The 25,979-nt window shown below is 31.3% G+C and overlaps 1 protein-coding gene across 1 annotated transcript in view; it reads right to left on the bottom strand.

The window, feature by feature from the left end:
- The window catches only part of CEP290 (centrosomal protein 290), a 122,641-nt gene that overhangs the window by 78,548 nt on the left and 18,114 nt on the right, over positions 1-25,979 (bottom strand). Inside the window, 18 exon segments of the mRNA XM_031940152.1 lie at positions 924-1,154; positions 1,263-1,365; positions 2,279-2,394; positions 3,247-3,396; positions 3,849-4,013; positions 5,777-5,916; positions 7,449-7,533; positions 9,253-9,350; positions 11,292-11,379; positions 11,453-11,553; positions 18,572-18,734; positions 19,736-19,908; positions 21,046-21,169; positions 22,045-22,164; positions 23,527-23,616; positions 24,839-25,009; positions 25,559-25,711; positions 25,842-25,862. Coding sequence (XP_031796012.1) covers positions 924-1,154; positions 1,263-1,365; positions 2,279-2,394; positions 3,247-3,396; positions 3,849-4,013; positions 5,777-5,916; positions 7,449-7,533; positions 9,253-9,350; positions 11,292-11,379; positions 11,453-11,553; positions 18,572-18,734; positions 19,736-19,908; positions 21,046-21,169; positions 22,045-22,164; positions 23,527-23,616; positions 24,839-25,009; positions 25,559-25,711; positions 25,842-25,862 — 2,292 coding nt within the window.

The raw sequence follows: 25,979 nt of genomic DNA, 5'->3' as shown, positions 1-25,979 counted from the left end.
TGTTCAATACAGAAACCAAAGTCTAAAAATGATTCAGTTCCCTGCCTATCCAAAATAAGTCTTAATTATATAAATCTTCATTGTTAGTTTTTTAATGATCAGAATATGGCAAAAATATTTCTAATTCTCCTTTACTTCTAAATACTACCAAGCAGTACTAATAGGATTGAAAAAGCATAAAAGAAAAATATCACAGAAAAGGTGTCTTAAAATAAGGAACTATGGGAAAATAAAAACTTGTGGCAATAACCAGTCCAAGAGGTATGTTAGGGAAGGAGGAATAAAGAAATACCAAAAAAAGTTGTAGTTCTTTTTCTACTTTTGAATTCCATTACTCTTATTTTTGAACTGATACAAATCTCTCCAGAACATTCCTCTTTTTATTGTTTTCTTTAATAAAAAAAAATCTCTTATTATTTACCTTCTCTTCTTCCTAACACCCTCAAAAACCATACTTCTAATTTAATCAGGATTGGCGAGAAATAGCATAATTTCAATTCTTTTGTCGTCTACATGAAAGGTTTTATAATTGTTCTATTCCTTGCCAAAATCGTATTATACATGCAAATTTCCCGATTATCAAAAGAACTAGATTGTTTATAAGACTTTGACCCATCTAGTACAAAAAAAGGAAAGCAATCATCTCTTTTGAGTCTCAAAATCCTTTTAATACAGTAAATGGAATTAAAAAACTTCTTCTCTTTCTCAAACTGGGATAAAATAATTGTTCTCTTTCTCAAATAGGACCATAATAAAATCTTTCTTTAAAAATGATAATCTTACATAACTTTTAATAAAGATAATGTTTTAAAAAGTTGTAATTTTCCCTTAATTTCTTTTTTGTTGTTGTTGCTTTCTTATAAATCTAATATAAATTCAAGAAATTCCAAAATCTAGACCTTAAATATTCTGAAAAAGCTTACCTTGAACCTTTGCAAATGGCCAATTCTGTCTGCCACTGAGGCCTCCATGGCTATGAATTCATTCTTCTGTTTATTGTTTTCTTTTCTTAAATGCCGCTCCATTTCTAATAAAGTAGTATATTTCCTTATGAGGGACTTTTCATTAACTTGCAAGACACTGACTTTCCTACTGTTTTCAGAAAGAAACTTTTTTGTCTCATCAGAATTCATCTGGAGAGCATTAAGTAAGTTCTGAGTAACAAAAAGGGAGAAATATTTCAGTTATTTATTGCCCTAAGCCATTCATAAAGGCCCCACCATTAGCAATGTTGAGTTATTTCCGAATAGTGTGATACTTACATTATATTCTTTTACTTTTATAGCATCGTGATCAATTTGATCCTCAAGTTTTTTCTTTTCCTCTCTCAGTTTTTCAGATTCTGTTTGCCAGATTTTCTTTTCGCTTAAAAAAAAAAAAAAAAAAAAAAAGCAGAACAACCAAAACCTAATGTATTTTATTAAGCTATTTAGTTTGATGAATCAATATCTGAGGCTATAGATGATTGACAGATTTTGGAAAAAGAACACCAAGACATGCAATGGTAGAGCAGATGATCACTACAAATTTGATTCTTATCAAAAGCCATGAATAGTATGCTAGAAGCTATGACATACAATACAGAAAATTTCTTTTTATTAAATCACTTTTATTGTGAGCAATGATTCATAATACTTCCGAACTTTTAAAGATTACATGTGATCTAAGATAAAAAGATAGTTAGATTTATACTCTTCACCTTAAATAACAAGACTTTCAATGATCTGAATCCATTTTAATGTATAAAGCTAAATATTTATCTACTGAAAAAATTTTATACCTCAAAGGACCAGAAAACAATTAGGAAGAAAAAAAGTTCTCTAAAATGGCCATCATAGACAGTAAGAAGAAAACTGCCTATTTTCCTACAAAAAAAAAAAAAAAGATAATAATCTCTTAATGGTAGTCACTATTATATATATGTACATGCATGTGTATATGAGCGGGTATATCTATGTGTGCATGTGTATGTGTACATGTCCCACATTTTTGTAGGCAGAAAATTTTGTAGATCATACAAATACATCAAAGCTAGTTATCTACCTTAAGAATCACTTTTATTTAATTTCACTATGAATAACACATTTGTAATTAAATTAATAATAGTTAACACATGCTAGAAGTAAACAAAAGTGAAAATTTTTATATACAAAAAACTAATACAGTAACACATAAATAGCAAATTAGTATTTTAAATACTGAACATGACATTTTATTGATTCTAATTTAAAATGCTTTGTTAAACCCTCCTCTCCCCTACAAAGCTCCCCAGTTGTACCTTAGATACTCTTTATATAACAAGCCTTGCTGATGCCGGATGACTGAGAATTTCCTATTGTATTCTTCAAGTGAATCTTCTAATTTGTTTAACATTTGTTCTTTATTTTCTAATTCCTAAAGTTATGTTGGAAATAAGAATGACAAAATCAGAATAACAGATAATCATCAGTTTTACTAACCAAGAAATGTCTTTCTCTCTTTCTTTTATCCTGATTACATTTAAATCAGAAGGTATAGCTCTGTAAAATTGTTGTAAGGCTCAAATGAAAATATATGTAGAATCATATTTCACTCACTAAAATCAGAAACTCAAAAAATAAATTCTTTTTAATGTAACAATTTTTATAAGTTGTTATACTTAATTATAAATGAAGAAAGTCTAATTCTTCATAATATAAATTGGTGAAAAGAAATAGTAGCAGAAAGTGAAGATTAATTTTCTTTGGCTTTTAAATAGACTCCTTAAATAAAATAATGGAAAGTTTCTTTCTGTTCTTTTTCCATACTGTTCAACTTTATCTTATTTCATCTTAGGGAAGAATGGAATCATCAAAACTATCACAGTAAGCTGCAGAGAAATTGAAGTTCAATGATGCTTCATCTTACCTTTTTAATGGAAAGAGACAAGAAAAGATAATTTTTTTTTAATTTCAAAAGTTCTTCCTACTGGTTGAGTCTGGCAAAAAAAGAATTCAAGCAAATTTTGTGCTCTCCAAGCTCTTTCTCTTCTGGTTCCTACTGTTCCTTTGCAGCAATTATTTGTTATCGTGAGATCTACATCCCTCTCCTATGGCTAACTCAAAGGTCAAGTATATGTCTGAATCAGATGAACTGAATCTTCTTGTTAAAGTACATTAAAACTTAATAATATATCCCTGTATAAAGAAGTTAAAGAATTCCCAAATGGTGTACTAAGATTAAAATAACAATAGAAATCATGTGATTTAATCATAAAAAGTTAACTACCTGTAAAATATGTATCAAGTATTCATTTTGAGAATTAATTATATTTGCACTAGATGGTGTCATTCCATCTGGTAGATCAATTCCTCTGAATACAACATTTGATCCTTTTGCTTTACGTAAAAGACAAATTTCTTTTTCAAGATTTTCCACCTAAAAACAAACCAGAAAAAATCTTAGAATTCAATTACTATAATAAGAATGTTTTATCCAGATAAAAATCAGGCTTTACATCTATAATTCTACATCTCCCTTTGTACTCACCTACCTATCAGAGAAAGAAAGCATGCAAATAGAGTGTAAAGTATGTAAACCATACTTTAGTTTCTACTTAGAAGAAGACATGAACTCACTTTTTTTTTCCCACATTCACAGACAAATTTCAACTTATATAAATAAATTTCAACTTCTTATATATAAGAAGTCATTTCTGACTTCTTAGTAGGAATAAGAAACAACTTTTTTTTTTAATAAATTACCACACTAAGTACCTAACTATGGCTATTTTTATTTTTTTATTAAAAACATATATTTTTCATACTAATTCAACTTTATTAACTCAAACTCTAACTTCCTATTAACTTTTTATTTAACAAATTGCATACCTTTAAATTTACTTTTGCCAAATGTTGAGAGCAATCTGTAGCTTCTTTTCGAGCGTTTTTAAGCTCTTCTCTTAATTCTTTATTTCGTCCAATAAGTTGGTCAACTTGGGCTTTCAAATGTAAGTTTGCATCAAAAACTCCGGCAGCATTCTTTGAATCTAGAGCCTAATACATTAAGAATGCGTTTTAAATAAGAAAATAAATACTTAAATACTGATAGAATCTTGGTATAATAATCTTAGAATTACAGAGAATATTTTCCTTTGGAACTCTAATATACATAACACGTTATGATTGAATAATTAATTAAATCGTCTGTATCATACTCTACTGGAATATGATCTTCATTAGGTTGGACATATTTAAGCACATAAAAATTCTGTACTGTCATTGACATTGAAATGTCAAAGTTGTAAAAGTGTGTATGTGGGGGGGAGTGATTATGTGTATACATAGATACACATAGACATTATCTCACATGAAACAATGTTAAAAACAAAACCAAATTCTATGACAGTAGACTATGGGATGTTGTTCAACAATCCAACAATGAATACTAATGTCTATCATAAAACACATATAAAATGTGCACATACACACACAAACATATACATACACACACATGCCTACCTAAGATATTTCAAATATAGAAGACAACTACCTCCTATACCAGTTATGTGACATTTCTCCCCAGGCTGCAGACTCCCCTTCATGACTTGGAGCAGGGGAACATTCTTTCTTCTAAATCTCTCTCCCCCAATTCCAGCTTCTTTTGTGGATTTCCTTCTCCCCTTACAACATAAGCTCCTTCAAAGCAGGGATTGCCATTCTTTGTATTTGCATTTGTATTCTCAGCACTTAGCATAATATGTGGTACACAGTCTGTACTTAACAAATGCTTGTGGACTGTTTACTGACACTCACAGCAGACAAAGATAGAGATAGTGGAGATGTCAAGAAGAGAAGAAATGGGGACAGTCAGCCAAGAGAACCTATTTTGGAGAGACTGAATCCTCTCACATGCAACAAAAGTGTCTCTTTTCATGGTTGGAAGAAGGAAAATGTAGCTGGGGTTGGGAGGAAAAAAGATATGGAACAATAGCTACAGTGGCTGAGATCGGGCATTGACAAGGAGGAAGGAGGAGGAGGAAGAAGTAGCCAGGAGGTGCAGACAAGGCTGCCTACAGTCAAACTGCAGCAAGTGAAATCACCTTGATTACATGCCTATTTCCTGCAAGTCATGACCCACCTTAAGCCGTGGAAGGGTGAAGTGAGCAAGTAATAAGGTTGTGGAGGCTGACAGCAAGAGCACATCAGGACACAGGAAATCCATAGCAATTACTAATGACACATGAAAGGAAGAGACTATGGGCCCAGAGCCCACTATAGAAATGGCTGAAGCCAGAAAATAAGAATGGGGCCAAAGATCTATGAGTGACAACAGGGGGAAAGATTGAGGTTAAGTGTTAGTGACAGATGACAGAGATGAGGATCAGGAACCGAAATTCTAAACTCTGACCACCAAAACCTGCAACTTGGAAGCAGTTCTTTCCTGTCATTGGTTCAGGCTTGATCACTAGTCTTTAAGTAACAATAAAATGGAAAAGGATGTTCTTCAAACTGAAGAGACTAAGAAAGCTTACGACTGGGCTGCAGACAAATCCCTTCATGAGAATATGGAAGTCTCTAAAGAAATAATAAGGGATGATGGGAGGGAGATAAAGACATCACTAGTTCAGAGAATTGCTGCTATGCCTTGAAATGCTAAAATTAATATATGCCAAATATTTAATTGTCACATGCTTGGTGATAGTTTTCATATTTTGTGTCTATTTTCCCAAGATCAATAGGTACAAAAGGATAAATGTTTCCAAAAGCAATAGTCTTAAAGGAACTAAAATAAACCCATTCATATGAAGAAAACTTACATTAACTAATTTTTCAAGACTAGGTATGATCAGAGGTGTTTCTCCTTTAATACCAGGCTCTGTCTGCAATTCCTTGATTGTCTGCAATATTTCTTTCAAACCTTCTTCAAGCTGTTCTTTTTCTTCTACAAGTTCTTTTACTGAAATTAAATATATATTGTTCTATTTTGATAAAGATTTATTGTAACTTAAGCAAAGTTTATTAAGTAACAAGACTGACAAACTATAAAAGGTATTCCTATTTCAAGCACTAGTTTAATCAGATTACTTTTAAGGTTCTTACCAACTTAGGGATTTATTAGGAATATTTCATGTAGAAACACACAAACTGCTAACAGAAGGTTACCATTTGAGTAGAAAGATAACAATAAAAACACAAACTTTTAAAAATAGATTAATTAGCATTATAAATCTAACTAGTTATCTCACAGTTTAAAAAGAAAATTAGATAGTTCATCCATAAACACTTATAAAGCAACCACTATGTGTCAGGTACTGTGTTAAGAGCTGAGGATAAAAACTGTGGTTGAAGATAGGCTCTTCCCTCTAGGAGTTCACAATCTAATTGGAGAGATAACCAACTTGTTTGTTATTAAATTTAATTAATTATTTATTTATTTATAATTAAATCAAAATAAATAACTAAATTAAAAAGGATCAGGAAAGCCTTCTCAGTTCCAGAAAATGGGGTTTACATTGGGAGACTTTCCTGACTGCCCTTAATTCTAGGATGAGTCTCTGTCTTGATTATCTCCAGTTCACTTTATATATATATACTTGGTTTGTACACAGTTAATTATACACTGACTCTCCCATGGGACTGTATTTTTCCTAAAAGCAGGAGCCTTTGCACTCCAGGAATTGGTACATGATAAGTACTTAATACTCATTTACTGAATACTGAAACAGATTTAGGTCCAACAAAAAGGATTTGAATAGCACAAACCTTGTGAGGCGAGATGTTAAGGTAATAAATGACTAAAAAATGAGACTATGAAGTGCTTAAAGTTGGACTCTAACCTGTCCAGTTCTAATGTGGAAACAGCTTAAATCTGAGATCCAGAAATAGAGAGGAACTTAGAGGATAGTTAGCTCAAAGCTCTCATTTTACAGATGGGGAACAGGCCCAGAGAGCTGAAATAACCAAACTCATCTAGGAAGCAGGGATTAAACCCAGTCTCTGTCCTCAGAGTCAATGCTCTCCCTAACAAAATGAGTTACAGCATCCAGATTAATCTGGACTCATCATTTAAATGGAATTGGCAGATATCATGCCTGGGAGAAGTGGAACCACTGAGTTTTCCTTTCTCATCTTTACCCAGATTATTCTCTGATTTCCCATTTCCCACTTCTTGCATAGAGAATAACAATCAAATCACTCCTATTATCAGAGTCTCTAGGAAGGATGGGTCCACAAATAATCTTATTGTTCATGTACCAATTCTATCGCTTTTCAGACCAAATCATCCTGTTCTGACGAACATTTCCCAAAGAAGAAAAGTAATTTGAGATGGGAACTCATTCACAATGCTTAGCAGAAAATAAGCTCTTAATTAATAATTTTTGTTTTTTGTTTATTCATTCATTCTCTTATGATTCTAAATCAAGTATAAGAAAGCTGCTCTAAAATAAAACAGAAGTAAACATAATATTTTATTCAAAAATAACTCACCTTTGTTTTGGAACTTGGCTGTTACTATTCTATTCCTTTCCAAATCTCTCTCCTTTTCATTTAGTTCCTTTGAAAGATGTTCATTCTATCAGTGGGGAAAGAAATGAATGAACAAAAATGTGATTTGTATTTTTTAGACTGACAATATTTGATATGTCTTTTCACCAAGGTTCACCATTTAAGCATTACTTACCATTAATTGTGGTTCACAAACAAGGGTTATTAAAAAAAAATATAAAAGTACTCATTCCTGTATAGGTCAACCTGCCATCTAGGGGAAGGGGTGGGGAAAGGAGGGAAAAAGTTGGAACAAAAGGATTTGCAACTGTCAATGTTGAAAAATTACCTATGTATATATCTTGTAAATAAAAAGCTATAATAATAAAAAAAATTTAACAAATAAAAGTACTCATTCCCCTATTGTTGTCCACTCTCCCCAACACATACACACACACACACACACACACACACTCCATTCTCAAAAAAGTACAATGGGAAATGTTTATACAAATCAGTCCAATCAATTTCTTGTTTCAATTGTCAGATTTGGACACTATCTACTCTGCCTGGCTCCTATGTTTCTTTAAGTTTTAATTCTGCATCTCTGCTTTGTACTACCTTAAATCAACAAATCCTGGAACATCAGCTAATTCTAATGGAACATTTGATGAACAATTAAGATACTGAATTATACTGATTTCATGTTGCTTTTTTAAATACACATTTTGTTGTTAATACTTTTTAAAATGCAACTTCTCCTGAAGGAATTTGCTGGGGGTTTTTAAATTTTATGTACTTAATGCTCTAAAAATATATTCAGACTGAACTTGGTTAAATCTGAGATTGAAGAAACTTATTAAACCACTCCTTAGACCATTTGATGGAAGGAAACTTACCTTAGACCTAAGAAATACAAATTCCTTTTACAGTTGTTGTTATACAACAGGACCTAAATGAGATAATTTTTCTGGGGCTATATTATGCCAAGACTTTGTGGTATGAAGACTACTTTCAACCTTACTCTTCAAAATCTTTGCTTGTATGCTCTTTTGATACTTCATCTTTCAAATCACTTGTATCAGCAGAAAAATTTTTTGAAGTAAGAAGTTGTTCAATCTTTGATTTAACTGTTGGTGATTTTTCTATAACAGCTGTTTTAAAGTAAATAAGCTGACAAAAAATTGATGACTTCTGGCTAAGTGTTAGCCTCTGTGCAAGAGGAGAATCTTGCTTCATTAAATTTAAGGAACTTATTGACACTATGTGACTATTTTTCTCTAGGGCCCGATGACTTGTGGAAGCTTGCTTTAGACAGTAATTAGAAAAGGAATATAAATAGTCATTTGGGTCTTCCTGACTCTTGACTACAGATGTAGGATTCTAAATTTCTTATAGACTGCAGATATGGTCTGCCTGGTCTGTATAAGTAAATAATCACTCAATAAATGGGCAAAAGGAGCCTAATCTCCACTTTGAAGCATCTGAGAAATTTTTCTTGATAATTATCCTAAGAAAATTCTTTCAGGAGTATTATGACTGTAGATTACTGCATGGTGCTCTCTAATATGCTGATTCTATTTTATCTGAGTTTCTAATCTGGATTCAGAGTAAACAATGATTCATTCATGTCTCAATCATTAAGTATACACTTTTTCAATAAAAATTAACAACTATAGAAAAATACAGAGTAAATATTCAAAGTACAAAATGAAAGGAAGGGGAAAAAAGTCTCAGCAATTTTTCCTTTTCCTCTTCAGCAGAATCTATTACAAATTCTATTTAATTGTCATTTCCAGGAGCTTACCTTTAACTTAAATTCATCAATGTTTCCAGAGTCCACAGATTTTCTTTCTTCCATTCTCAGTTCCTGATTAAAGACGTTAGTCATATGTAGGTCATCAGCTGTTCATACCAAATGCATAAAAAAAAAATCAAAAGCAAAGAAAAAGTAGAATCTTAATTGTAAAATTACTCACATTAGGTAGTTTATGTTTCCATGATCTCCAGTGGTTATAGGTGCTACCACATTCCTATGTAAATACTAAATGATCTATGACTTTATGTCAACATATTAGAATTGATGGTTTTTTTTAAAAATTCATTATTTTTTTTACATTCTTTTGTTTTTAAATTTTGAGTTCTAAATTTTTTCCCTCCCTCCCCCATTAACTGCCAGAAGACAAGGAATATGATGTCAATGATACATGTGAAATCATGAAAAACATATTTCCATATTAGTCATATTGCATAAAAACAAAAACAACAAAAAACAAAAATTAAAAATTAAGGTAAGAAAATTACATTTCAATTTGTATTCAGAGTTCATCAGTTCTCTCTCTAGATGAATAACATTTTTTTCATTATGAGTCCTTTGGAATTACCTTGTATCAAAGCAGTGATCAAAGTAGTCATCAAATCTTTCACATTGATCATCATTACAACATTGCTGTTACTGTTCCCCTAGTTCTTTTCATTTCACTTTGGATCAGTTCATAAATGTCTTACCATATTTTTCTGAAACCACGTCCCCATGTCATGTTTTTTATAGTACAATAGCACTTCACTACTTGTTCAGTTATTCCCTAATTAATAAAAATCTTATTCTTTGGCACCACAAACCAACCCCCCCTCCTTTTTTGTTCATGCACATTCTTCCCCTTTTTCTTTGATCTTTTTGAGATATAGATCTAATAGTGGTACTACTGAGTCAAAAAGCATGCACAGTTTTATAGCTCTTTGGGCTTAGTTCCAAATCACTCTGCAGAATGGCTGGACCACTTCACAACTCTACCAGTTTATTAGTATATCTCTTTTCCCTCAATCCTTCCAGAAAAGCATTTGTCATTTCTAACAGGTGTGAAGTTTTATCTCAGAATTGTTTTACTTGACTTCTCTAATCAATAGTGATTTAAATCATTTTTCATATAGATAGCTTTGATTTATTCTTCTGAAAACTGCCCATTCATATCCTTTGGCCATTTTATCAACTAGGGATTGCCTCTTTTATAAATTTGACTTAGTTCTCCATCTATTTGAGACATGAAGCATTTATCAGAGAAACTTGCTGTAAAATTATTTGATATTACTTAATTGTGTGTAGTATCTTTTAGGAATAGTTCCCTGATTATCTCTTTTAATTAGGTCTATTTTTGCCTTTGTTTTGTTTGAAATCATGATTATTACCCCTGCATTTTTAACTATAGCTGATTATGTTTCATTACTTTAACTTCTCTAAGAAATGAGATAACTATGTACCCTACTCCTTCCCCAAACAATGAGGAGATTCATGGGGAGAGAAAGATCATGTCTCCCATGGGTTGGAAGAGTAAGTATGTTTCTAATTATACTATTTGAAGTAAATATTTCTACATGAAAGTTAATCAGTTAGTGATTAAGAGGAACAAGGTGCAGGACATTTGATGGAAACCTACCACAGAGCTATTTGCAAAGAACTTAGATATTTTCTTAAGGGTACCAGGGAATACCTAAGAAAAATGATAAAATCTAAAAGACTTGGTCTTTAGGTGGTATGGGCTAAGATGGTCTTTTTTACATAGGGTAATGGGATAACAGATTTAGAGCTTTAAATGTATTGCAGAAGTCCCTAAGTTCAAACTTCCCATTTTATAGATGAAGAAACTGAGAAAACTATTGCGATTAGATTACATTTCAGAACTATGCCTACTCTTATAATATAAATGTTGAATAATTATACCATATTTTTATTGCTTCTAATAGAACCTGAACAAACTATTAAGAAGAAAAAAATATTTTCTCAATGAAGAAATTTTCAGCCCCATATCAATGCACTGTCCTGCTTCAAAAAATGTGGAATGACTATACCTAAAGTTCCAGATTTTTTTACTTTATCTTGAGCCATTTTTCGAATCTTCTGTTTCAGTTCAAGTCTTTCTTCTTCCAGACTTTCAATCTGTAAAATATGAACTGTTAATATTGTACTTTATATTAACCAAAGAAAAGAATTTCCTAAACATAATACTTGCCTCTTTTAAAAGAATCTGGTTTTCAGCTTGATATTGTTGCTGTTTTAGATTTTTGTTTTTTCTAAATTCAGTTAAATCAATCATTGTCTTTGGATCAAGACCTAAAATAAAGAATTAAAAATTATGACTTGACATAGAAATAAATAAGATAATTAACTGTTACAACCCTATATCTCCTATATCTTAAATAAGGAAATGAAATTTTGCAAAAAATTTTTTAAATTATTTTAAGTTTTAAAAGTTTTTTAACTTTTAAAAGTTGTATTTATTAACATTTAATGGGAGTCCCACTAAAGTACATAAAACTGCATATAATTGAACACTATATAACCTCTTATTTTAAAAAGTAATCATAAATTAAATGTTAAATATAATTATAGACAAATTTTGCATTGCAAATATTCACATTTAATTAAATCAATTTTATCATGTAAAGTGCCCCAAAACTTCTTCAATCACTCTCTTTACATTAGCATTAACATTCTGTGCATGTCTATTAATTCCTATTTCTTCATCGTCTTACATGGTATAACTAGCATTCTCTTATTTGATTTTGGTTTTGGTTTTGCAGTATTTAACAATTCTTTCCATATTTCTTTATATACATTATATGTGTTGGTTTTAACTATGTAATATTTCACTATATCAACATAAAATTTAACCATAACTCTTATTATAGAAAATTGGTTTTCTTCCAAAGCTCGTGTTACAAAAATCTTTAAACAAATGTTATCCTTTACCATTCCTACTACAACCCCCCCCCAAAATAAAAGTTATCAGAAAACCAAAGTTTTTAAAAAATGTTTTACATTTCAATCCTGGTTTTAATATTTAGCATATGTGACTTGGACAAATTATTCTAGAACTTAGTATTTCATCTACAAAATGAGAGGCTGGACTGCATGATTCCTTAAGGTCCACTGTAACTCTAAATCTATGAGCTGTATGGTGCTGCACTTTTTTATAGAGTTGACAGCTCACATATCTTCTGCTGAAAACTTCTAACATGGTAAATAAATCAGGAACATAGATGAGAGGGAAATGTAGAATGGAAGACTTGAATCTTATCCCAAAATGGAAATCTCTAGGGCATTCTACCAATAGGAGATCATCAGTATAGGACAGATGTTCCAAGGCAAAAATTCAGGTTTATCACAGTGAACCACAACCCTGAGAGGCTACAGTAAACCATATTAAAATCCTATGAAATACCAGTAATCTCATTAACATGGACTCTCATTTAGTAGCCCAGATACCAGATCATCGCAAGTTCCTGTGGCCAAAGCCTCTTCCACTTAATGGCCAATGGCCAAATAGCAAACTGCTACAATATGCTGAGCTTTCTGCAAGATTTTGAGTTTTTCTGACTTTTCCTTAACTCAACTTTTATACTGGAGGCCTGGCCACTTCTAAGAGTACTCCCATACCTCTTTGCTAACCTGCCATTTTTAATCTACTACATGCCCTGAAATTAAATATCCCAACTCAGCTAAGATCAAATTTAAGAGTATAAAAACTACTAAGAAGTCTTTCCTGTCAAGGAAAGTACATATACTATTTCAATAGCTTCATACATTTTTCTACTTAGTTATATCTTCATTGCTGTGTTCTGGTGAGTTGAATTTGTCTCTGGATAAAAGAACATTACTTCATATCAATATTTTAATTTTAATGTACTTAACATCTACTGGTCATCCTGCCATCTGGGGGAGGGGGTGGAGGGTAAGAGGTGAAAAATTGGAACAAGAGGTTTGGCAATTGTTAATGCTGTAAAGTTACCCATGCATATATCCTGGAAATAAAAGACTATTAAATAAAAAATTTAAAAAAAAAAAGAAAAGAATCCCCATTATTTACCAGTGTAGCTATCAGTGTTTAACATAAGTCACTCCTCAGCCAAGTAGCACAAGCTGAGCCAAGAATTAAATAGAAGAGTAAGCTGAATTGTCTTTGAAAAATTGTAAATCTTTATTAACAGCCCAAAACTATTCTCAAAAACAAGCTACTATTTTTTTCAATATTAGTATTCTACCATTGTTATTATGTGGCTCTAAGATATGGAACAAAACAGTCTCCAAAGAATTAAAAATGAGTGTCACATAGAAGACAATATGGAGGCACATGGTGGGAGTGGACAGGCTACAAAGTAATAAATAGGGAACTTTTACATGGAACTGAAGTAAAGGGCATCATTAAGGGAACATCGAATTAAAAATGAAAATGGTCTTATCAAAAGATAAGATATAACAGGGAGACAATCAAAATATTGAGATGTCAAGAGAAAGGAACAGCTCTACTATGTTGGATAGGCTTTTTAGGATGAATTTATAGGAAGATATAGACAAGAATTGTGAAGAATGGAAAAGCACAGATAAATTATGCTATTAAGAAAGTCTCTACATCAATGAGATCACTGATCAATTTTAGTTTAATTTTCAAGATTTAAATTTGATTACATCTATTGAACATCTGTTACCAGTTAAGTCAACAAGAATTTTGATTTTCTTCTTCTAATATTCTAAGATGTAATATTCATGAGATTAAATTATTAGAGAGAACTTTGGCCAGTGTTAAACCCCTATGGCAACAAACAACTGGGATAATGGAAAGCACTATTTAGCTTCCCAAATAAGATCCATCCCAATCCTCTTTACAATTCCATGTACAATTTCTCATCTTAACTATGTTTTTTCCCAAAATACATTTGGACAAGCTAACTCAACATTCACTTGTATGTCACAATCTTAGTAACATGTGCTCTTCACCCACTTTGCTTTTTCCAGTGTGGATGGTCAATCCAACCATTTTCAAATAACTGGCTTGTCCTTTGTAGCTTTCTGGGGCACTATGTAATTAATGTAAAGCCTTCTACGAAAGGCAAGTTTTAGGGACTTATATCAATGATATGGAAACTTTTTTTTGTTTGAGACAATGTAATGCACTTAAAAGAGTCAATGGTATATTACTGAAGCAATAAATAGAATTTTCTAATAGTTGAATTTGTCATAAATGATGAAGCTTGCTTGAGATAAAATCTTTAAGGATTCTCTTTAGTTTTATTAAGCTGAAGGCTGTTTTCAAATAATTAAAAGACACAAAAGGTTATATTGACAATAAATATGTGCTCTAGTCTAGAAGACTGAGAAAGAATGTTGTTCTGTTGATATTTTTAATAAACATACCCTTGATAGATGCAGAAATCATTCTCATAAATATTTTATAACTTAAAGTAGATAATATGAAACCACTAAGTCACCTCCATTCTCTTTTTTGATAGAAATATCATCTTTCATTTGCTTGGATTCTTTACTATGTTCAGATATATTGAAGAAATTCAATCCATATACACATTTTAAATGAGATTTGCTTCTAATCTGTTTAAAAATTTGGGGCATAAGAAATATGAGCAACCCCTTAAGAATTTGATCAGCACATACTAGTAAGGGATTTTTCAGATCCAAGCAAACTCTTTGGATCCACTGATATTAATGTAGAAGTTTGGGGAATATGCTGATAGCTACAAGACAGCAATTTTATTTGCCAAAAGAAACATCACAGATAGTATGACTCATCTTTTCTATAAAATGGAATTCTTCCCTTTCAGATGGTTGTCACTGATAAGATAAAATAATGGATATGGAGCTTAATTAAAAGCAAGTACACCAGAAGATGAAACCAGCCAGTGATATGTAGCAATGTTTACCAATTATGAGTTCAACATTCATTAATGTCTGAGAAATATCAAAATCACTGTAGATGCTCTAACCTATAGGTTCCATATATCAAAAACCCATGTAAGGAATGATGACCATCTCTGACATTCAAGGCACTGGGGCATTCCTGCAAGAAAAATATAGCTGAGAATCTAGAACTTCTCTTGGCCACTATATGCTACTGATGAAAATAAATGTTGGAACACTGACTTAATAGTAGAAGATGAATCTATGTCAATAAAGTACTACAACTAGACTATCACTGATTTTGCATTAAATTAGCAAGACAGTTTAAAAAAATGGGTAATCTCCTAAGTTACAAAATAGCTGCAAAGAATTGAGGGGGTCCTGTGGAGACAATCCGTTGAAGCTATTTGCTGCCCATAGGAAATTATAACAAGAAATTATAATACTCAAAGAAGTGGATTCTAGAAAAGAATTACTGATCATTTGACAATGAACAATCCTTGACAGATGAATTTACTATATGGAAAGAAATTGAATCTAGGACCAAGTGCAGAGAAAACAGTATGTTCATACATACTTGAGCACTGGTGAAGTTTGCTTTATCCTGAAGCAAATCTTTCCTGTATTGGAATGAGTAAGGGGAGAAAGGAAGGCAGAAAATCATGAAGGCAGAGAGTTGAATACAAAGGAAAGATGAACCAGAGCTTCCTGATGGAGTTAGTCAAACTTCAAGTTCAAGACTATCCACACTACAGCTTATATCCAACTTATTTTGGTTGTAGAGAAAGAAATTTATCCTTAATATGGAAGTGGCTATCACAAACATTATTTGCCTAGTTTACTTTGATAGAAATCAGGGAGGAGTGTACATTTATTCAGAACATGTTGAATCATGTTTTCTAATTCCTTAGGGATTTACTGATTATTGTTGTCTGGAAGCAGTAGGCATTTTTTTTTCTTTTCTTTTCTTTTGAAAACAGTTCTATGTTCATCAAATCCAGTACCTTCTAACATTCTTCTTGAAGTATTTGTGATGTAAAGCATGAAGTTATAGGGTGCTCAAATGTTTGTTCTTATACATTTGTTAAGCCAATAGTTTTTTTTCCTGTCTTTCTCTGTGGTGACTTTTAAACTTATGTCACCAGCTATTAAGTTGTTTACTTTGTTTGGAAAATCATGTAAGTTCTTTAAATACTTGCTATTTCTTTGTTGTTGGGTTTTTCTGAAAAAGAGATTGGGGAAATAAGTGACAGTTATCTCCACAGAGGATTGTAGTCAACTGTGTCAACTAAGATGAGATTGTCAAGTGTTTCATAAAATTATGTTTCTTATCTTCTTTGGGTACGTGAAACCAAATCTATTCAATCTAAGGAAAATGTGTATTCTGGCCTTCCATTTAGTTGCAACTTCTTTACCTCTTTTAGTTTCATTAACTGCAAGATGACAACAAAGAAAGACTTCAGTTTATTCATTAATATGCTGATGTTTCAGTCACCTAAGTAGTGTGTTGTAAAGGCCCCTGAACCAGAATCCTCAGACTACACAATCAGGGCTTTTTCAATTACATTAAATAATTATAATAAAAGAAAGGATGTGGGGTGAAAAAAGCAAGAGCGAAATAAAAAGCAAAAATAATGAGATTTGTTCTAGTTATGGGACTCAAGGAAAAAGGGTACTTCAGTTAAGCTAAAACATTTACAGCATCATGAGGTAGATTCAAGCTCTTTAAAAAGGCAGATCTAAATAATAATAGTTAGTACACTGGGTTTATACTTAGTGAATATTGCAGGGATTCATCTTTAGCCTGAGTGTTTTCAATGACTTGAATAAAGATTGATATGATATATTTATGAAATCTGCAAATAACAGAAAGTTGATAGTGACTGCTAATACAATACCAAAAGATATTTAAGATGTTAAAAAAAAAGCAATAAAAAAGATGTTAACCACTTCTGAAAAATTACATAGAAAAGGACTAAATATTAAGTCCTACACTTGTATCCAGAAAATGAATTGTAAAAATATGGGATGGAGAGGGGACATAGTTAGACATTTCATATTTTTAAAATAAAAGTTTTAGTAACTTAAAATTTTAACTTAAGTGTAAACTCGGGATGTTTTAACAAAAGCAAAATATCCAGATTAAAGTTGGCAACAGTAGTTCTACTGTATTCTAGCCAGGTTGGAACAGTTCTCAATCTCTTTTTTTCAGGTCCAGTCACATTTAACAAGCTGATATACCTGCACTGAAACTACAGGAAGGTTACTAAAATGTCCAGGAGGATCAAAACCAATCAATTGAATAAACATTTATTAGCTATTTTTAAAGGATTGATTACAGAAATTGAAGATGCTAGTAAGAAGAAAATAGTTCTGGGTAGTTAGCACATTATAACCATTTTCATATATTTATGTTTATAAACCTTTTTATGTTTATAAATATAAGATTAGAATTGCTTTGATTGTCCTAAGGGATAGAACTAAAAACAATGGCCATAAGATGCAGAGAGACAAATTTCAGAGATAAACGATCTTAATAATTGGAGTGGTCCACAAAAGTGTAATGGGCTACAGTTTTCTCTGAGTAGAGACTGGATAGCCATTTGTCTAGGATATATGACTAAAATGAGCATTTACAATAGTGCTTTAAGGTTTAAAAAGCACTTTATTTTTTTTTCACATTTTATTCTTAAAATGCCTCTTTATGAAGGGGACTGTTATTATCCCCATTTTACAGAAAAAAAAAAAAAAAAAAAAACTCAGGCTTAGACAGGTTAAGTGATTTGTCCAGAGTCTACAACTAGTAAGTGTCTAAGGTAAGATTTGAACTAAATTCTTCCTCACACCAAATTCAATAAACTTTATATTGTGCCATCAAGTTGACATACACATTAGGAGTCTCCAGTTCTGATAGGAGTTATGTAAGATTATTAAGTTCCTTCCAATATCTTGAAAAGAATTTTTATAATACAGTATTTTTTTCCTAATTCTCCAGAAAAGTACTTAATTATAATTACTAATTTCTCATTGATACCAAATAAATATGATAAAATTGTAACACTTACTTCAGATGACATAAACAAAAAAAATTGTATTGTTTGTAATGAACCAAATATGTAAATAGAATAGTTCTTTGAAAAAGCTTTAAAGAAAATGTGTAAACGTCATAAATTTGTGAGTCAATAGCATTTTACCAAGCAATTTACTGATGAAAAGATGTAAACACTGCCAAGGCCTCCAAGAAGTTAGTAAATAAGTGAATTTACTTCTAATTTCTAACTACTAGTGTAGAAATGTATTATTACTGTAAATAATATTTATATAGTGCTTGCTATATGCCAGACACTGTACTAAATGCTTTATACTAAAAATATTTTACTTTTCAAAATATTTAGTAACAATTTATACCACAAAGAAAGTTTTAGACATTTTTTTTTACCCAGACGTTCCCGAAGATCTTCATTTTCATCAAGGAAATCATTCATCTTTAACTCAAGTTTGTTCATTTCTGTAGTTAATGCTTCAATTTCTCGGTCCCTTATTTTAACTTGAGACTTGTAAGTCTTTATTTCAGCCACAGCTTCTTCTAGACCATACAGTCCCTTTAGAATGAAAAGAAGAAAAACATTAGTTTTAAAATGGGAATTTCTGATCTAATTTAAAAATACATAATCACTGTTTTTTTATTCAAATTGTCTACAAAAACATAGTGGCAGTTTATACCATTAATTCTTTGATTTTGTACTACTTTTTATTTCCTAATTATGTATAAAGAATAAAGAGATTTAAAAGCCTTGACTTTGATAAGAAGAGAATTCTAGAAGCAAAACAATGCAGAGGTCATATAAATGAAATACTTAGGAAAAAAACAAAAGAAATGGCCCAGAAAATATTTCAGGAGAACAGATTGTTACAGCCACTATTGAGATGCCAAGGATATACTTAACCCTCTAAAATAGAAAAAAGCAAAAACAAAGGTTATTTTTATACACTAAATCTAAGCTTCTTAAACTTTGAGTTGCAACATCAAGTAGGGGTCTCATATCTGACTGTAGAGGTTGTGAAATTATGATTCATTATCAGTAAATGTTTGATTTGTATGCCTATTTTATATACTATATACCCGAGGTCACATAAAATTTTTTCAAGCAAAAAAGGGTCAAGAGTGGAAAAAGTTTAAGAATCCCTGTGTTAAATAAATAACACATTATGTCCAAAATCATTCTTAACATAACTTTACAAACAACACTAGTTACAATGAAAATAAATGTTGATAAAATTGGCAAGGACTTAAGAAAATGCGCTGATTTTATTTTAAACATGGCTAAAGCTAGAAATTAAATCTGCAGTTATAAATAGTTATTTCCCCAAAGTATAACTATAATCCAATGGGTCAGCAAAGGTGACATGTAGGAAGATTTTCATTAGATGGTAATCACAATATCTAAGAAAAAAAAGCAATTTTTAAAAACATCTTAAAAACATTACACTGTAAGCTTCCAAAAAAAGTCAAGTGAATAAAACACAGTAACAATAAAAAGATGATATAAAGACAACTAAAAAGACTGTCTGAACTCTTTCTTCTCTAACATAAATTCCATACCGCTTCATAATCTTTTAGTCGCTTCAGTGTTTCAACAAGCTCTTTGTCCTTTTCTCTGGCATCAGCTTCAGCCAGCTCCGCTGTCCTCTCAGCATTTTTATTTTTCTGTTCTAAATTTTGAAGCTTGCTTTGCATTTCTACAAAATGATTCAACTGAGATACCACTGAAGAACCTAGTGGTTAAAAATACAAATAATCAAAAAATTAAAAGTTGACTATTCTTCCCTTTATATAATGGATTAATCAACCTTCTGTTAAAAATTGAATATAATTAACAAAAATGCCTCATGTTTATATTTCTCAAAACTGACTTAAATAACTTTTGTCTTACAAGTTTTACAATATCAAAAATAAATATTTAACTGAGTATTAACTATGTGCAAGAAGCTAATAATAAAAAGAAAAAAAACATAAAAGGCATTGTCACCAAAGAATTTAGTCTTCATTGAAAGTATGATATTAACTGGCATGCTATATGAGTGGTATTAATTATACTCCCTCTTATATCTTCAGTGGATTTCTCTCTTATTAGAATGTAAACTTTTTGAGGGCAGGGAATGGTTTTTGCCTCTTCTTTGAATCCTTAACCCAATCACTGGCATATTTGTTGTTGAGATATTTCAGTAATATCCAATTCTTTGTGACTTCATTTCAGGATTTTCTTGATATTGGAGTAATTTGTCATTTCCTTTTCCAAGTCATTTTACAAATGAGAAACTGAGGCAAAAAGGTTTGAGTGATTTGCCTAAGGTCACCCACCTAGTAAATCTCTGAGGTCAGATTTGAACATATGAATAGCAGTCTTCCTGATTTCATCCCAGTGCTCTATAAGCTGTACCACCATTCTGCTCCTTACTGATACATGGTAAGCACTTCATAATAATAAAGCACTTAATAATAAAAATGAGAAGTAGTAAGGATCTACATATGCATACTACAGTAAAGATTTATTCAAAATGACTAATTAAATTACCCTTGAAAACTAATTGTATGAATGCTTTCCAAAATTAAGGGTTTTTTTTCTATTCAACCATTAAATTCAATGTCAATAATTTTTTTTATTGCTGTTGATCTGGTCCAAAAGATGACAGACAACATCCAAAAGAGAAGGAATATATTGGGGGGGAAAAGTATCTTAAAAAGTTAACTATACATTTGTTTAACTAATGACATTTATGCAATAAGTGGGAGAGAGAATTCAAATACTTTTCAAATAGGGAAGGCCCAAATTATAAATTTATTGAGATTTAGAAAATACTCCTATATGGAAGTAACACAGTTCATCAAGAATTACAGTGATGATTAGCTACCTCTTTTGTGTCTGAGTTCATTTCTCAAGTCTTCAAAAATCAGTGTATTTGTTTCCATTTCTTTTGTGTACTGTTCAATTTGTTCAGTTAGCATTTTAATTTGACCATCTCTTTCTTGTATGCCCTGAAAGAAATATTTTAAAAGCAATAATTCTGTACTATCTGTATAATGTTTTGTCCTTAATTACTAAACATGAATAGATCAGTTCCTTGCATAAACTGCAAGTTCCTTGGCAGTCAGCAATGAAGACTTATTTTTCTTTGTAAACCCCAGCATTGCCTGGCACAATGTAAGAGACATTGTTGAGTAATTAATGAGCTAACTGATTGAAAATACCTTGATTATGGTATCTTAATTTATTCTGACATGTTAAACTCTTCATCTCTTTTTTTCCATCTACTCAAAATAAAATCAAGGTTACCTCTTTCTCACTGATACTTCATTTAATTTATGTCAATAAAAAAGAAAGTGAATTTGTCACTCTGTGAGATCTAATTTGATTATAAAATATTTTTAAACTTTCTGTAATTCTTTGTTATGCTTTCCTGAAGAATTTATTTTTCCCTATTTTACCGCTCTTCTTAAAAAGGATATTTTGTTCTAGTTATACTTTATTATCCTTTTATAAACTAACAATCTTTTTCTTTCATTTATATAATGTCTGGATGACACAAATGATGAAAATTTAACTAACAACTAAATTTTATCTGGAAATTCTTTTTTGTCATTAGTCAATTAGAGTACAAACTATTATTCTCTCATAAAAAGTCATGATCAACCACAGTTAAAATGTTAACAACATAATGCCACGGTATACTTGGGATTGAAATATCATAAAACATAAAATATTTTTGCTAATTTGAAAGTTGGAAATTTTACCCTTCATAAATATTATACTTTTATTACAGTTAAAAGAGAAACCATTAAAATAAATCAAAACATGGCAAAATCATCAAATTTCTGAAAATATTGGAGAAAAATGAAACTTTGGAGATTACCTGTTGTAGAGCGATAACATTTTTGTCAGAATCAAGTTGGGCATTCCTAAGTTTCTCTCTCAAATTACACAATATTTGTTGATATTCAATTATTTCATCATCTTTAGAAGCCAAAATTCTCTGTAAAAGGAATGTAGGATTTGTTCAAGTCTGGAATAACACATTCTTGTTTATTTTCCTCTCTATCATGAAGCAATTTTATACCTCTAAGACACAATAACTGTCGATCCACTTTTTAAAAATTTAATTCCAACTGGGTTATAGTTTAATTGGTTTTGTTTTGTGTCTAAATCTTCATAATGAAATTTGGAGTTTTTTTGGCAAAGATCCTGGAATTGTTTGCCATTTCTTTTTCCAGATCATTTTAAGGATGAGGAAACAAAGAAAATAAGGCTAAGTGATTTGTCATATAACTATTAAATATCTAAGGACAGATTTAAACTCTGGAAAATGAGTCTTCCTAACTTCAGGTTCATTGCTCTACCCATTGTGCTACCTAGCTGCCCTTAAACTTATTTCCATATTTGTTCTTCAGTTATTTTTAATCTGATTCTTTATGACTCTATTTAGGGTATTCTTGGCAAAAATGCTTGAGTGGCTGGCCATTTTTCTCATTTTATAGACAGGAAACTGAGGTAAACGGGATTAAATGACTTGCCCAAAATGTCTGAAGTTAGATTTGAACTCAGGAAGAAATAACATTGTGGCCCTAGAGCCAGTACTCTCTCCACTGCACCACCTTACTGCCAATTAAACCAATCATAATTATATATAATAACCTCTCCAATTTATCCTTTCTTATAACCTAGTATTGACTTTAACTCCTAATTTAATCAGTCAATCATGAACAGTACATAGATAGCTAATTTTGCTTCAGTTTTTTTCTGTCAAGATACAGTTAATTCCAGGATTTTTGTTGGTTGTTTTTGTAATGTTTAGAGCTCGTCACCTTCCAACTCTTCTCAAAATAAAAATTCTTCATTACTATTTCCTAATTTAAATAGTGAAAAGATTTGAGCCAGAAGCACTTGGTTACATCCCATCTGTGTAACTTAATTCACAGTTTGTTTATCTGTAAAGTGAGGGTGAGATGACCTGAGAGGTCTGTTCCAATGCTCAAATGAAGGCACTTACATTCCATGAAGATCATCTATGAAGGTTTTCTAGGGGGTCAAATCATATCAGAGGACCACTGGAATGGAGGTACCAGAATCAAGGTCGTGCCATGAAAAGCCTTTAGAAAAGAGCTTCCACAAAGGATAAAACACATACATACACACATACACACATACACACACACACACACACACACACACACACACACCCTTATCCAACTATATACATGCATAAATGCATGTAGGTATACACACAGATTTGTCTAAAATCAAGTAATAATAAGCATTTTTATAAAAATTGGAAATTCTGAAGAACACTACCTAAAATTTGACTTAAGGGAAATGCACAACTATTTTGAAGAACTACCTTCCATTCTTCAACTTTTGCATTAACAGCAGCCATAATGGGATCATCTTCTTCATCTTTTGCCTTTAGAAGTTCTGTAAGTTCCTGTACCTGAAAATTACCAATTTGACAAATTTTGAAATAATATTTTATTCTTAATGTACAAATAAACTAGATATGGTAGATTTAGATGCAGTACTGTTTTCCTTATGTTGGCACAGACAGGGTGAGTAAGTCACAACTTCTCAGTGTACTTGGTAACTCTTTTAAAATTCTAAGCAAAGAAGATGCCAATCTGCATTTGTGAGAGAATTGTCATCTGGGATTTTCCTATACCAAAAAAAAAAAAAAAAAAAACCAAAAAAAACAAGGGTCTCAACCCTTACCCTTTTCATAATACCTCTGAAACAACTATATATTCATACATACTCATCACTGATTAGAAGAACATGCAATATGTTTATTTTTAAAATTAATCCAATTTCCTCTAAATAGTTTGACCAAAGGTTGTCTTTAATGGTGTTCTGGTGATATATTTGTTTCTGTCCATAATTAAAGGAAATTTAATAAAATTTCTAGTTTCGTGTAGCAAATTTCAAAAATCAGTTGTTTTTGGAAACTGAGTGGATGCCCATCAGTTGGAGAATGGCTGAATAAATTGTGGTATATGAATATTATGGAATATTATTGTTCTGTAAGAAATGACCAACAGGATGATTTCAGAAAGGCCTGGAGAGACTTACACGAACTGATGCTGAGTGAAATGAGCAGGACCAGGAGATCATTATATACTTCAACAACAATACTATATAATGACCAGTTCTGATGGACCTGGCCATCCTCAGCAACGAGATCAACCAAATCATTTCCAATGGAGCAGTAATGAACTGAACCAGTTACGCCCAGAGAAAGAACTCTGGGAGATGACTAAAAACCATTACACTGAATTCCCAATCCCTATATTTATGCCCACCTGCATTTTTGATTTCCTTCACAAGCTAATTGTACAATATTTCAGAGTCTGATTCTTTTTGTACAGCAAAATAACGGTTTGGTCATATATACTTATTGTGTATCTAATTTATATTTAAATATATTTAACATCTACTGGTCATCCTGCCATCTGGGAGAGGGGGTGGGGGGATAAGAGGTGAAAAATTGGAACAAGAGGTTTGGCAATTGTTAATGCTGTAAAGTTACCCATACATATAACCTGTAAATAAAAGGCTATTAAATTAAAAAAAAAAAAAATCAGTTGTTTTTAAGTCAAAATTACACAGCTTATTCCATACCATTATGTCGAAAGACAACCTCAGTTAAGCATAATTCTTACCTGAAGCCTTTCTTTTTTTAACTGATCCATTAGATCATCAGTCTGTTGAACAATAATTTTCATTCTATTATATTTATCAGTCATCTTCTCCATTTCCTGAACTGATTCTTCCAGGTTCTTTCTCATTTCTTCATTTTGAATCTCAATTTTCTCATTCGCTTCTGTTAAATTCTTTTAAAGATAAAAATCACAGAAATAGTAATGAATACCATTTTGTACACATAGTTAAATAATTTTAAATCTTATCCTTGAACTGTATTCTAAATTTTAGACCTTCTGAATATTTACTAGAGAAAAGACAACTCTATACAGGTATATCATTTCAATGTAGATGGACATTTGCCAATTAAATGAAAGAAAAATTTTAACATTTTAGTAAGGAGGCCCTACTAGATACTTCCCAGTAAAGGTCCTAAAGTAAACCAACCAAGATAAGCAAAGGAGATAAATGAAATGCAACATCTACAGACTGACTTACTGCCTATTTTTAAAAATATTTCCTCTTTTAAAAATATTAAGTCACATATTAATGCTAATCTGACAGGTTCCTCCATACCACTGTGTGGGAGAAAAAATAAATTATACACAATTCTTACCTGAAGGTCTCAATTCACTGAAAGCACAATATTATAAAGTCCAGATCAAATTCATTAAAAAAAAAAATCAGGAATACATTATGGAATTTACTCTTAAAAAAACTAAACAGCACTTTTTTTTTACCTGAATTTCATCCAGATACTGCACAAGTTCAAAATTTTTTTTAGACAACTGTAATCGATAATCACTATCTTCTCCTCTTCTGGACATAAGTGTTTCCTTTTGTGAATCTATTTGTTTCTGATAGTCAATGATATCTTGACGAAGCTGTTCATTCTGTATATAAACCAAAGTCCCCCCCGCCAACACTTATTAAAATTATGTGCAATAAAAATTATTATCTAAATAATGGTCCCATTGCCTTTCTTTAAATGTCCATATATTTTCTAAATCCTTAAATCCTCACCTTTTTTTTCAGATGTTTGTTCTCCAAAAAAGATAGTAAAAAAATTAATGGAAATAAAGAGATTAATATTTAAAGTAAAAGAAAAAAAAGATAAATAAAGCATTAAATGTGCTACTCTAGATAACTAAAGAAGAATGC

Source organism: Sarcophilus harrisii, chromosome 5 (genome assembly GCF_902635505.1).
Source record: "Sarcophilus harrisii chromosome 5, mSarHar1.11, whole genome shotgun sequence".
Taxonomy (NCBI): Eukaryota; Metazoa; Chordata; class Mammalia; order Dasyuromorphia; family Dasyuridae; genus Sarcophilus; species Sarcophilus harrisii.
Note: the sequence above shows the minus strand (reverse complement) of the source record. Positions and strands in the feature narration are given on the sequence as shown.